General features: G+C 36.0%; 1 protein-coding gene across 5 annotated transcripts in view; it reads right to left on the bottom strand.

The window, feature by feature from the left end:
* Nucleotides 1-7,639: 7,639 nt before the first annotated feature.
* The window catches only part of LOC128217844 (EGF domain-specific O-linked N-acetylglucosamine transferase-like), a 44,915-nt gene continuing 40,282 nt past the window's right edge, over nucleotides 7,640-12,272 (bottom strand). For 4 of the 5 annotated variants that reach the window (XM_052925257.1, XM_052925256.1, XM_052925255.1 and 1 more), the window contains exons 12-15: nucleotides 11,691-11,752; nucleotides 10,924-11,043; nucleotides 10,234-10,336; nucleotides 7,641-8,342 (exon numbers count right to left, since the gene is read on the bottom strand). In XM_052925257.1, coding sequence (XP_052781217.1) covers nucleotides 8,175-8,342; nucleotides 10,234-10,336; nucleotides 10,924-11,043; nucleotides 11,691-11,752 — 453 coding nt within the window. In that variant the 3' untranslated portion in view covers nucleotides 7,641-8,174. Of the gene's footprint in view, nucleotides 8,343-10,233; nucleotides 10,337-10,923; nucleotides 11,044-11,690; nucleotides 11,753-12,272 lie in introns of all 5 variants that reach the window. The other variant, XM_052925254.1, reaches the window with a different exon arrangement.

The following is a 12,272-nucleotide window of genomic DNA, read 5'->3' as shown; positions in this document are numbered from 1 at the left end:
CCATTGTTCATTCTAGTCATATGGATCAAGTGCAATGTTATTACAAGTTGAATGGATAAACACCATTGTTCATTCTAGTTATATGGATCAAGTGCAGTGTTACTACAAGTTGAATGGATCAAGACCATTGTTCATTTTAGTTATATGGATCAAGGTCAGTGTTACTACAAGTTGAATGGATCAACACCATTGTTCATTCTAGTTATATGGATCAAGTGCAGTGTTACTACAAGTTGAATGGATCAAGACCATTGTTCATTCTAGTTAAATGGATCAAGGTCAGTGTTACTACAAGTTGAATGGATCAACACCGTTGTTCATTCTAGTTATATGGAACAAGTGCAGTGTTACTACAAGTTGAATGGATCAAAACCATTGTTCATTCTAGCTAAATGGATCAAGGTCAGTGTTACTACAAGTTGAATGGATCAAAACCGTTGTTCATTCTAGTTAAATGGATCAAGGTCAGTGTTACTACAAGTTGAATGGATCAAAACCATTGTTCATTCTAGTTATATGGATCAAGGTCAGTGTTACTACAAGTTGAATGGATCAAAACCGTTGTTCATTCTAGTTATATGGATCAAGGTCAGTGTTACTACAAGTTGAATGGATCAAAACCATTGTTCATTCTAGTTATATGGATCAAGTGCAGTGTTACTACAAGTTGAATGGATCAAGTGGATCAAGACCATTGTTCATTCTAGTTAAATGGATCAAGGTCAGTGTTACTACAAGTTGAATGGATCAACACCGTTGTTCATTCTAGTTAAATGGATCAAGTGCAGTGTTACTACAAGTTGAATGGATCAACACCGTTGTTCATTCTAGTTATATGGAACAAGTGCAGTGTTACTACAAGTTGAATGGATCAAAACCATTGTTCATTCTAGCTAAATGGATCAAGTGCAGTGTTACTACAAGTTGAATGGATCAAAACCATTGTTCATTCTAGTTAAATGGATCAAGGTCAGTGTTGCTGCAAGTTGAATGGATCAACACCGTTGTTCATTCTTGTTATATGGATCAAGGTCAGTGTTACTACAAGTTGAATGGATCAAGACCATTGTTCATTCTAGTTAAATGGATCAAGGTCAGTGTTACTACAAGTTGAATGGATAAACACCGTTGTTCATTCTAGTTATATGGATCAAGTGCAGTGTTACTACAAGTTGAATGGATCAACACCATTGTTCATTCTAGTTATATGGATCAAGTGCAGTGTTACTACAAGTTGAACGGATCAAAACCATTGTTCATTCTAGTTAAATGGATCAAGGTCAGTGTTGCTGCAAGTTGAATGGATCAACACCATTGTTCATTCTAGTTATATGGATCAAGTGCATTGTTACTACAAGTTGAATGGATCAACACCATTGTTCATTCTAGTTAAATGGATCAAGGTCAGTGTAGCTTCAAGTTGAATGGATTAACACCATTGTTCATTCTAGGTATTCGGATCAAGGGCAGTGTTACTTCTTGATATCTGCATCAAGGGCATTTTACTTGATGGGATGCTGGTCAAGGTAATACATACTTAACATTTTCTTTGATATGAATAATTGACTTGTAACCTAAATAAAACAAAGAGTTACCTTATCGTTTCAGACCTTCATCAGGAATTGCATACTATGAGTACAGCGCTGTTACTTATTTGTATTAAAGTTATAATCAAGATATATTTTATTGCCTCAGTGTAATAAAGATACTAATTTAATTTATTCTATTTATATCAGATTCTATTTGCATCATGATCCTTAGTCCTAATAACAGTTTCACAAGTTTCGATTTGTAATAATAAAATGCATGAATAAGTTCTTAAATAATAGATATTCTGAAGGAAAGAGTAAATCATGTTTTAACATCTTGTTTGTTAAAATGTCATTGCTCTCCGAGTGGAGATTGCATTCTATAGTTAGGTATTTTCCATCTAGAAATATAACACCTCAAGAATAACATGTTCAACAAGAGCGCCACTGAGAGTCTGTTGCCTTTTTCAGTCAATTGCAAATGAAACTAATAAAAGTATACATTCAATATACACAATATCACATTAGTCAGGACTTATTTCCTGAGATAACTTGGATTAGTGAACTTTTACACCTGATATATTGATGGCCAATATTTACAATGGCACTCAAACCAGATTCTCAACAGATATATTTTGTTTTATGTCATTTATTATAAATATATATAACATTCATTTTTACAAAATCTGTGTAAGTAACAGTGGAACATGGGAATGGTAATACAAAGGTCAGTTTCCACCATAAATGCTCTCCTTTAGCGAGGTTTAGAAACACGACTTGTACGTGTACATGTGAACTCTGTTTTGTGCTCCAGGTACATTGTACACAGTTAGAATGACGATGTGAGTAGCAGCAAGCATCCAAGTACAAGTTTAAAGAGACATTTCACCAAAACTTTCAAAGCTGCGCTCTCACAGATTTACCGTTTATACCGGTACAACTTTTTAATTTTTTGTCTTGGAATGAGCAAAATTTTGCATAAATATCTGCAAACTAGTGATAAAAGACTGCTGACAAAAGATCAGATCGCAGATTTTCATATTTCCATTCGTAAATTAATGTTTTATAGTTAAAAGCGTTACTAGCGGCTTAAGAAAAATGCATAAAACATCAATTTTTTAACTTAAATATAAAACATTCAGATCTATTTTTTGTCAGCACTCTAATATGACTGATTTACATGCATTTTCACATAAATTGGCTCGTTCCAAGACTTGACATTAAAAAAAAGTTGTCAAAACGTTCAATCTGTGAGAGTGCAGCTTTTAACTCAATGGTTACTTGAACATGTATGTGTGGCTAACAGTACACGTACATGTCGTGTTTCACGACCTCTCTTATACAAAATAACCTCTTCACTTTGGTCAGATGTAAATAAATATCCCTGCATAGACACTTTGGTCCTTTAAATGAATAAACACATGTATGAAATTGATGTAGATGATGACTAGAATCTATTAATAGAAATACTCTACTTTGAAATACAAAACTTTCGCCTTAAATAAATGTCTAGCAACAAGATTTATTAAACACATGTGAAGTATAAATGGATGGCACAAAAATTATGGTCAGAGATAAATTAACTTTGGCAATTTTAAACAGAAACAAAACCTTCATTTTATATTAGATAAACATACATGATGGGCCAATTGCTCAGAACTTGGTTAAAGTTAACAAAGTTGATAACGTCATCATTGTAAACAGCAAATTTTTCTAACAAGATTTGAGGCTACTGTTTCAGCTGGACTTACTCATATTTAAGAGATGTGAGCGCATCATCAAATAGTTAAAATTTAAAAGTAAACAACGATGTTGTTAATCACTTTGTCAACTTTAACAAAGTTCTGAGCAGCCGACCCTATTGTAATAAGTATATACTCTCTAAACATAAACATAAACCAACAAGACAACCTTAAAACTATATTAACTTCTTAACATACATGCAGTGATTGCCACTAGCTACAAGAAGGGACATCAGCAGTTGAAATCAGATGTCCCCGCCTTATGTCAGGAGTTCTATCCCATTTGTCAATTTGTCTCTGTTTTCTTCAAATCTTTATGTATAAGTATGGGCTTTTGTACAGTATTTAGCAGTATAATACACAGTATTAAGTGATTTTTTTTGGTGCAATTTATTGCCTTCTGGAGGCTGTCCATTTTCCCAAATTTTTTATAATATTTTCCCAATTTGATTAATGTAGATTACATTATGAATAAAAAGGAATGAATTTCTTAAAATATAAACAAAATCTTGACAATACTTACTCTTTCACAGCATAATGTATGCATAAAAAAAGTTAAAACATGTATATTTGCCATTATATTTGCTATTTTGCCTCATTTTGTATTTTTCCCAATGTCAACTTTTTTTCCCACTTTCCAAGGCTCAGGCGGTAAAAATAATTCCAAAACAAATCACTGATATTTGCCTGATTTACAAGGAATATGGTGTAATATGGCTTTGAAATTCCTCAGGTTAGTACAAAAGGTGTATAATTTGAAGCATTAAAGATCACAAGACAGTTTGAGTCCTTATCGTATGGATGAAATGCTATGAGTATGAATCATGTGTATTAAACACATTGAGTACACAACAGGCATTCATGGTTTCCATGTTTTGGAAGTTTCATTATTATTTTGGATGCTTGAGAGTTGCAATCTTGTGTGTATTAATGCAGATATGCTTTCATCCTAATAATAAAGTATTAATTACAAATGAACAGAATCAACTTTAGCTATGAACAATTTGAAACAAGAAGTCGACAATCAAACCCAATGGCTATCACTATATGTTAAATAATCTGAAAATAAAATTGTTTTTTTGAATGTGATTAAATTTCTGCTTCAGGTGTATTATAGGCTTCTTTCAAACTGTCTACCGAAATATCATGGTGTCCTATCGGGGGTTCTGAATGAAATTGGTGTCCTTGGGATTCTGGGACAATGCTGCACATGTACATGGAAATCCGGTACATAGTTATGGCACTTTAAAACAAAATAATATAATAAGCATATCTTGAGAAATGACACTTGATCTAGACACATGACAGAAAGCAAGACCAATGTATATTGAGTTGAAAATAAAAAAAGAAAGTAACTATTTAAAATCTACATTTTTAACATTGAGATAAAGTATTACAAGAAATGTTAACAATTTCACAAAAACATGCCAACACATAAAGCCAGCTAACAACAGCCAGCTTACAATACTGTAGTACCGACACAACAGTTTCAATAGACACATGGGTGAAAGTTGGAAATCTTGTGAATCCTGAAAATTTAGCTGGGGGCTTAGGGGCCGCCAGGGCCCCTGGTGGGTCCAGGGCAAAGCCCTGGTATGGGTCCCAAGGGGGCGAAGCCCCCCGAAAGCTCCTGAGAACTAGAACTGTAAGCCATAGGCTAACGAATACCCCCCACCCCTCCATGTCTAGGTTGTTTGCCCTGGAGTTAGGCCGGACAAAGCTAATTTTGCCTACAAGGGGAGATAACTCCAGTCAGGGTCATGTGACCTGTACCAAATTCACAGAGGCAAAAGTTTACAACATGGCCATTAATTTCTGAAAGTTTGATAAAGATTTGTTGAATAATAACAAAGATGAATCCCGGACAGGGCTTATTTTGCCTACTTTAACACATCAAGGGGAGATAACTCCAGTCAGGGTCATGTGACCTGTACCAAATTCACAGAGGCGAAAGTTTACAACATGGCCATTAATTTCTGAAAGTTTGATAAAGATTTGTTGAATAATAACAAAGATGAATCCCGGACAGGGCTTATTTTGCCTACTTTAACACATCAAGGGGAGATAACTCTGGTCAGGGTCATGTGACCCGTACCAATTTCACAGAGGCGCAAGTTTACATCATGGCCATTAATATCTGAAAGTTTGAAAAAGATTTGTTCAATAACGACAAAGATGAATCCCGGACAAAAAAAAAACGGACGGACAGACGGACAGACAGACAGACGGACAACCCGATTCCAGTATACCCCCCCCAAACTTTGTTTTGGGGGGTATAATTAGTGGTTTTGAGTGCTTGTACAGCGCTTTTCCAGGATTATATGATTGCCAAAGAAACTGACTTATTATCATGCAGAAAATGCATGATTTTCTGTAAACAGCTCTTGTTCATGGATATACCCTAAACTTCCTCTTTGATGCAGATTTAGAATGAAACATAACCTTCAAAATTTAGCAACGTTTTTATTCTTGTGGCCATGCCCATCTCCATTTGTTAGTTTGTTTACTTTCTAAGTCCTTAGTGTTGTACGCTGGGGGTAGAAACTTCATTTTCAATATTTTTTGAAATGATCTATTATCACAAGAATATTGTTGTTGTTTTTTGAAAGAATTACCTAAATGCTTAAAGACCAGCTATTTAATTGGACTACAGCGTACAGCGAGCCAATCAGAAGTGTCGTATTATATCGTAATTCACCTGTACCTAGGCGTTTAAAAAGCATCTGCAATGTATTGATGATCGCCAACATTCCCGATTGGGAGCGATTGGCTTTCCTGTTCGGAACTTATTGGTGGAAACGGTCGAACCCAGCTTGTCTATTTACGGCCGTAGCTGAACGCACTCCGGGCTATCTTCGTAAAAACCTGTAAGCGAGCACCTTGCAATGACGAATTGTTACTAAAAATAAATCGCGAAACAGATCGAGTCACTGGAATTTACTTTTGTTTTCGTTTCAACAGTTTGAAAGTCGAAGTCAGGGTTGAGGTAGGCCTATACCCCCTACCCCCACTCTGAAATCTCAACGGATTTACACGTTTTGGAAAAGTGATCCCTGAGGACATCGAAAATCCGGAACTTCCGGAGCAGTCCGGAAACTTTTCACCCCTGTAGCCAGCTAACAATACTGTAGTACCGACACAACAGTTTCAATAGCCAGCTAACTATACTGTAGTACTGACACAACAGTTTCAACAGCCAGCTAACAATACTGTAGTACTGACACAACAGTTTCAACAGCCAGCTAACAATACTGTAGTACCGACACAACAGTTTCAACAGCCAGCTAACAATACTGTAGTACCGACACAACAGTTCCAACAGCCAGCTTACAATACTGTAGTACCGACACAACAGTTCCAACAGCCAGCTAACAATACTGTAGTACCGACACAACAGTTTCGACAGCCAGCTAACAATACTGTAGTACCGACACAACAGTTTCGACAGCCAGCAAACAATACTGTAGTACCGACACAACAGTTTCGATAGCCAGCTTACAATACTGTAGTACCGAAACAACACTTTCGATAGCCAGCTAACAATACTGTAGTACCGACACAACAGTTCCAACAGCCAACTAACAATACTGTAGTACCGACACAACAGTTTCAATAGCCAGCTTACAATACTGTAGTACCGACACAACAGTTTCAACAGCCAGCTAACAATACTGTAGTACCGACACAACAGTTTCCATAGCCAGCTAACAATACTGTAGTACCGACACAACAGTTCCGACAGCCAGCTAACAATACTGTAGTACCGACACAACAGTTTCGACAGCCAGCTTACAATACTGTAGTACCGACACAACAGTTTCAACAGCCAGCTAACAATACTGTAGTACCGACACAACAGTTCCGACAGCCAGCTAACAATACTGTAGTACCGACACAACAGTTTCGACAGCCAGCTAACAATACTGTAGTACCGACACAACAGTTTCGACAGCCAGCTAACAATACTGTAGTACCGACACAACAGTTCCAACAGCCAACTAACAATACTGTAGTACCGACACAACAGTTCCAACAGCCAACTAACAATACTGTAGTACCGACACAACAGTTTCAATAGCCAGCTTACAATACTGTAGTACCGACACAACAGTTTCAACAGCCAGCTAACAATACTGTAGTACCAACACAACAGTTTCCATAGCCAGCTAACAATACTGTAGTACCGACACAACAGTTTCGAACTGTAGTACCGACACAACAGTTCCGACAGCCAGCTAACAATACTGTAGTACCGACACAACAGTTTCGACAGCCAGCTTACAATACTGTAGTACCGACACAACAGTTTCGATAGCCAGCTTACAATACTGTAGTACCGACACAACAGTTTCAACAGCCAGCTAACAATACTGTAGTACCGACACAACAGTTTCAACAGCCAGCTAACAATACTGTAGTACCGACACAACAGTTCCAACAGCCAGCTAACAATACTGTAGTACCGACACAACAGTTTCAACAGCCAGCTAACAATACTGTAGTACCGACACAACAGTTCCAACAGCCAGCTAACAATACTGTAGTACCGACACAACAGTTTCGACAGCCAGCTAACAATACTGTAGTACCGACACAACAGTTTCGACAGCCAGCTAACAATACTGTAGTACCGACACAACAGTTTCAACAGCCAGCTTACAATACTGTAGTACCGACACAACAGTTTCAACAGCCAGCTAACAATACTGTAGTACCGACACAACAGTTTCGACAGCCAGCTAACAATACTGTAGTACCGACACAACAGTTTCAACAGCCAGCTAACAATACTGTAGTACCGACACAACAGTTTCAACAGCCAATACTGTTGTTTACCTCTTACATTTTAAACAACACCTAACATTTTATAAAAACATTCAAAATTCACTAAACATAACCAACATCAGAGTTCATCTGTTTGTCTGCTGCCATATTTTCCCTGTCTTGCATCTGTAAATGCAGGATGTGATCTGACATGGTCCGCTGCCTTCGCTACAAGACGCATAAACTCTGTCACTTCAAATGCATAGTTTGTAAACTTTTTATGGGCCCCAAGGGTCGGATGATGTCCCTGAAATAATGTTACAATGTTCAACAAGAATGTTTATAAATTGGTTTCATAGAAACAAGAGCTGTCACAGAGACAGCGCGCTCGACTATTCCGCCACTTTTCAATGTAAGGATTGAAATGTTTAGTCGAAACATGCATGAATTACTGTTAGATTAGATTTCAATGCAATACATGGTGTGCGGAGATATTAACATCAATGTGGCTCCATGCAAAATTTTAACGAGAATTTCTAAGTCTAATAATAAAGGGCCATTATTTGCAAAATACAGTTATCTAACTTGGTTATTCAATTAAGTTGGGTGGTTGAATACCATTGTATAAAGTCTCAATGCAATACATCAAATAGTTGCTGAGATATTATCCTATGTGTGCTAACATGCAAGACCTTAACCAGAATTTCTAAGTCACATAATAAAGGGGCAAAAATTATATATTATAAAAAAAAGAGTTATCTTACTTGATTAAATAAGAAGGTTAAATAGATGGGAGCCTGTGTGTAAAGTTTCAATGCAAAACATGATGTATTCACTAAGGTATTGACTTAAAAGTGGTTACATGCAAAACCTTAACAAGAATTTCTATGTCGAATAAAAAAGGGGCCATTTTTTTAATTTAATGCAAACTGGAGTTATCTAACTTGGTTATATAAGTAGATTGGATGGTTGAGTACCATTGAATAAAGTCTCAATGCAATCCATCAAGTGAACGCTGAGATATTAACCAATGTGTGCTTACATGCAAAACCTTAACCAGAATGTCCAAGTCAAATAATAAAGGCCCATATTTTGCATTATATTCAAAAGTGTTATCTGGGAATACATATCTAATGTTTAAATGCAATACATGATATATTTGCTGAGATATTGACTTAAATGTGGTTACATGCAAAACCTTAACCAGAATTTCTAAGTCGAATAATAAAGGGCAATTATTTTGCATTAAATGCAAACTAGAGTTATCTAACTTGGTTAATTAAGTAGATTGGATGGTTGAGTACCATTGTATCAAGTATCAATGCAATACCTCAAGTAGTTGCTGAGATATTAACCTATGTGTGCTTACACGCAAAACCTTAACCAGAATTTCGAAGTCGAATAATAAAGGCCTATTATTTGCATTTTATTCAAATAATTGTTATCTAACTTCATTAATTTAGTATGTAAGATAGTTGGGTAAACATATCCAAAGTTTCAATGCAATAACTGATGTATTTACTGAGATAATGACTTAAAGTTGCTTACATGCAAAACCTTAACCAAGGTGTGACGCCAACGCCAACGCCGCCACCGACGCCAGGGTGAGTAGTATAGCTCTCCTTATTCTTCAAATAGTCGAGCTAAAAACTCATAGTTTTATTGTTTTTAATAATCTAAAAGTATAACATCGAACAAGGAAAATACTTCTAGGGCAATATCCCTGTTTTACAAGAAATCAGGACAACCTCAGGAATTTTCCATCCACTGACTTTCATATTTGAGGCCCTAAGAATTGCTCTATCCAGATGTATTGCATTAGTCTATGGGTAAATGTAAACAATATTAAAATCAATATAGAAAATTCATTTGGGGCCTCATGAGGTGTGCCACAAGTCACCACATGGACCATGGTGCTTTTAACAGTAAAAACTATGTATTCAATGATTTCATTGGATAAAGACGGGAACCAAATCTCAGGAACATTTCCTTATCAAGAATTTCTCATGCATTTCTTTGTCTGAAATGAACTAGGAACTCCAATAGGTTTGAGTCCCAGCAATGAAGCATTCTAGGCAACTATCTCGATTCTGATTCAGTTTTTCATGAACCATTTGTTATATCTGTGAACATGTAGAGACACGCTGTGAAGCTGTTTGTCACATATAAACGCAGTTTTCTCCGATCAAAGCACCCACCTCGTCTTCCTGCGTCAGTTTATCCATCTTCTCCCATGTGAAGTATTTCACTCCACGAAGGCGGGCCAGGTCAAGATAGCAGTTTGGATCGTCAGTATGGTATCTGCGGCAGATAAAGCATTAACCATATAACGTAAATATAAATGGCAAAATCAATATTTCTTATCATTTAAATGATATAATAAATACGGGTGTATTAAATACCTATCATTATAGACCTCTGTCCCTTTTCTCTTTGGGATTAAATGTAGTTTACTGTGTTGAATTCATTATAGTACATATTTAAACTTAAAAATGGAAATGCTTGATTGTGTTGCTTCAGAAGACTTTTAAATTTGTTAGAATCCTTGATTTAAAAAGAAAAAACTCCACTGCACTCTAAGTAACAGAATGCTAATAAACAGTACTAACTTTTGCAAAAAACAACAACACTTTGGGGCAGTTAATGTGACACAATGAATTACTTTAAAGACATTTAAAATAAGGGCTATTTCAGTTAAACATATAACCCCCGGGGGGGAAGCAATTTTTTATAATAGTATAAAGGTGGGTGTCTTTTTTCGCTAATTTAGACCCCAAAAGAGTAAATTTGCTCAATTTCAAAGTTCCTTCCCCCCAGGGGATGTATGTTTAAATGGAAAAGCCCTAACTGAATCACTACAGGATTTGCACTATTTTATACGTTCTTACAATTCTATAACAGCTCCCCAGTCCGGCTGGTAGAGCATATGAGTGAGACCGGCACCATGCATGCCGATAAATATGTCACTGTTGTGGGAGACCTTCACTTGGTCAAGAAATGGCATCTCTCTGAAATAACAAACATTCAGATATGTTATCATTCAAGATCTGTGTTTAATAATTGCAGTGAAAGTTAGCCATACAAGTTATTCTTGATTATATGGCTTAAAGGGACTAGACATCAGATGATACAATTGCAAGTAAAAAAGAAAATTGTCAAAAACTAACATAAAAGATATCGTTTTGTTCAACCCATTGAATCTTACTTACATATGTAACGCCTCACTAATGACACATATATCTTTAGCAGTTTTTGCATATTTTCCCAAATAGACTTACTGGGTTTGTATAAATTTAAAATAGCGTCGGTATATGTATCTGTACTATACACTATACACTGGGAAATATCATGCATTTTTTTTAAACAGATGAGACAGGGACAAAATATTATTTTAATCACGTAAAATGATGTATTATCAGCCTCATACTAGCTTGTATTGACAAGTCTAGGCATTCTATATTGTGGCTATAATGTATTTGCCATTTTGGGACCATCTAGTGTCCAACCCCTTTAACCACATCAATGTACTCTAATGCAATGATGGTTCAACAGTTTAAAGAAGTACCGGTAGTTATTGATTGTGTTCAACAGAAAATAGCTTAACATGTAAGGTGACATTTAAACAGTGCTATAATTATAAAATCCATTCACTTACCTGTATTTATATTTGACCACATTCACTTCATATTCTCCAACACTCTTTAGCGCAGAAAATAACTGAAATGCAAAAGAGAAGTACATCAAGTACTCTTAAAGTAATAATTTTACTTGTATGATCAATTGAATCGTGGGGTGCATGCAACACTGTAGGAACAACCTGAATCTTATAGCAGGTCTTACTGCAGTTTTGCAGGCATCCCTCATATTACGTTATAAACATTACATCAATTGTATGAACCATGTGTACCAAGTTTTCTATTTTCACCTGAAATGTTTTGATGTTTTGGCCAATATTAACATTTTTGCATAACGATGACTACACTGAGGCAATGATAACTCTACACAAGTCATAACTTAACATCTAAAAAGGCGAAAATATTTAAAGATGCACTCTAACTGCCAATTAAGATTTACCACAATTAATTCAAATGTTTTAATTTACCAAAAAGGATGAATAAATGTCGAAAAATAATGGTTCTTATGAAGGATACAAGTTTAGAGCTGGCAGCCCTATCCAGCCCTACCTCATTTTTGTTCATGATTCCCCTGTACTTGGTGTATCCAGCCCTATCTAGCC

The sequence above is a fragment of the Mya arenaria genome, chromosome 14 (assembly GCF_026914265.1).
Source record: "Mya arenaria isolate MELC-2E11 chromosome 14, ASM2691426v1".
Lineage (NCBI taxonomy): Eukaryota > Metazoa > Mollusca > Bivalvia > Myida > Myidae > Mya > Mya arenaria.
Note: the sequence above shows the minus strand (reverse complement) of the source record. Positions and strands in the feature narration are given on the sequence as shown.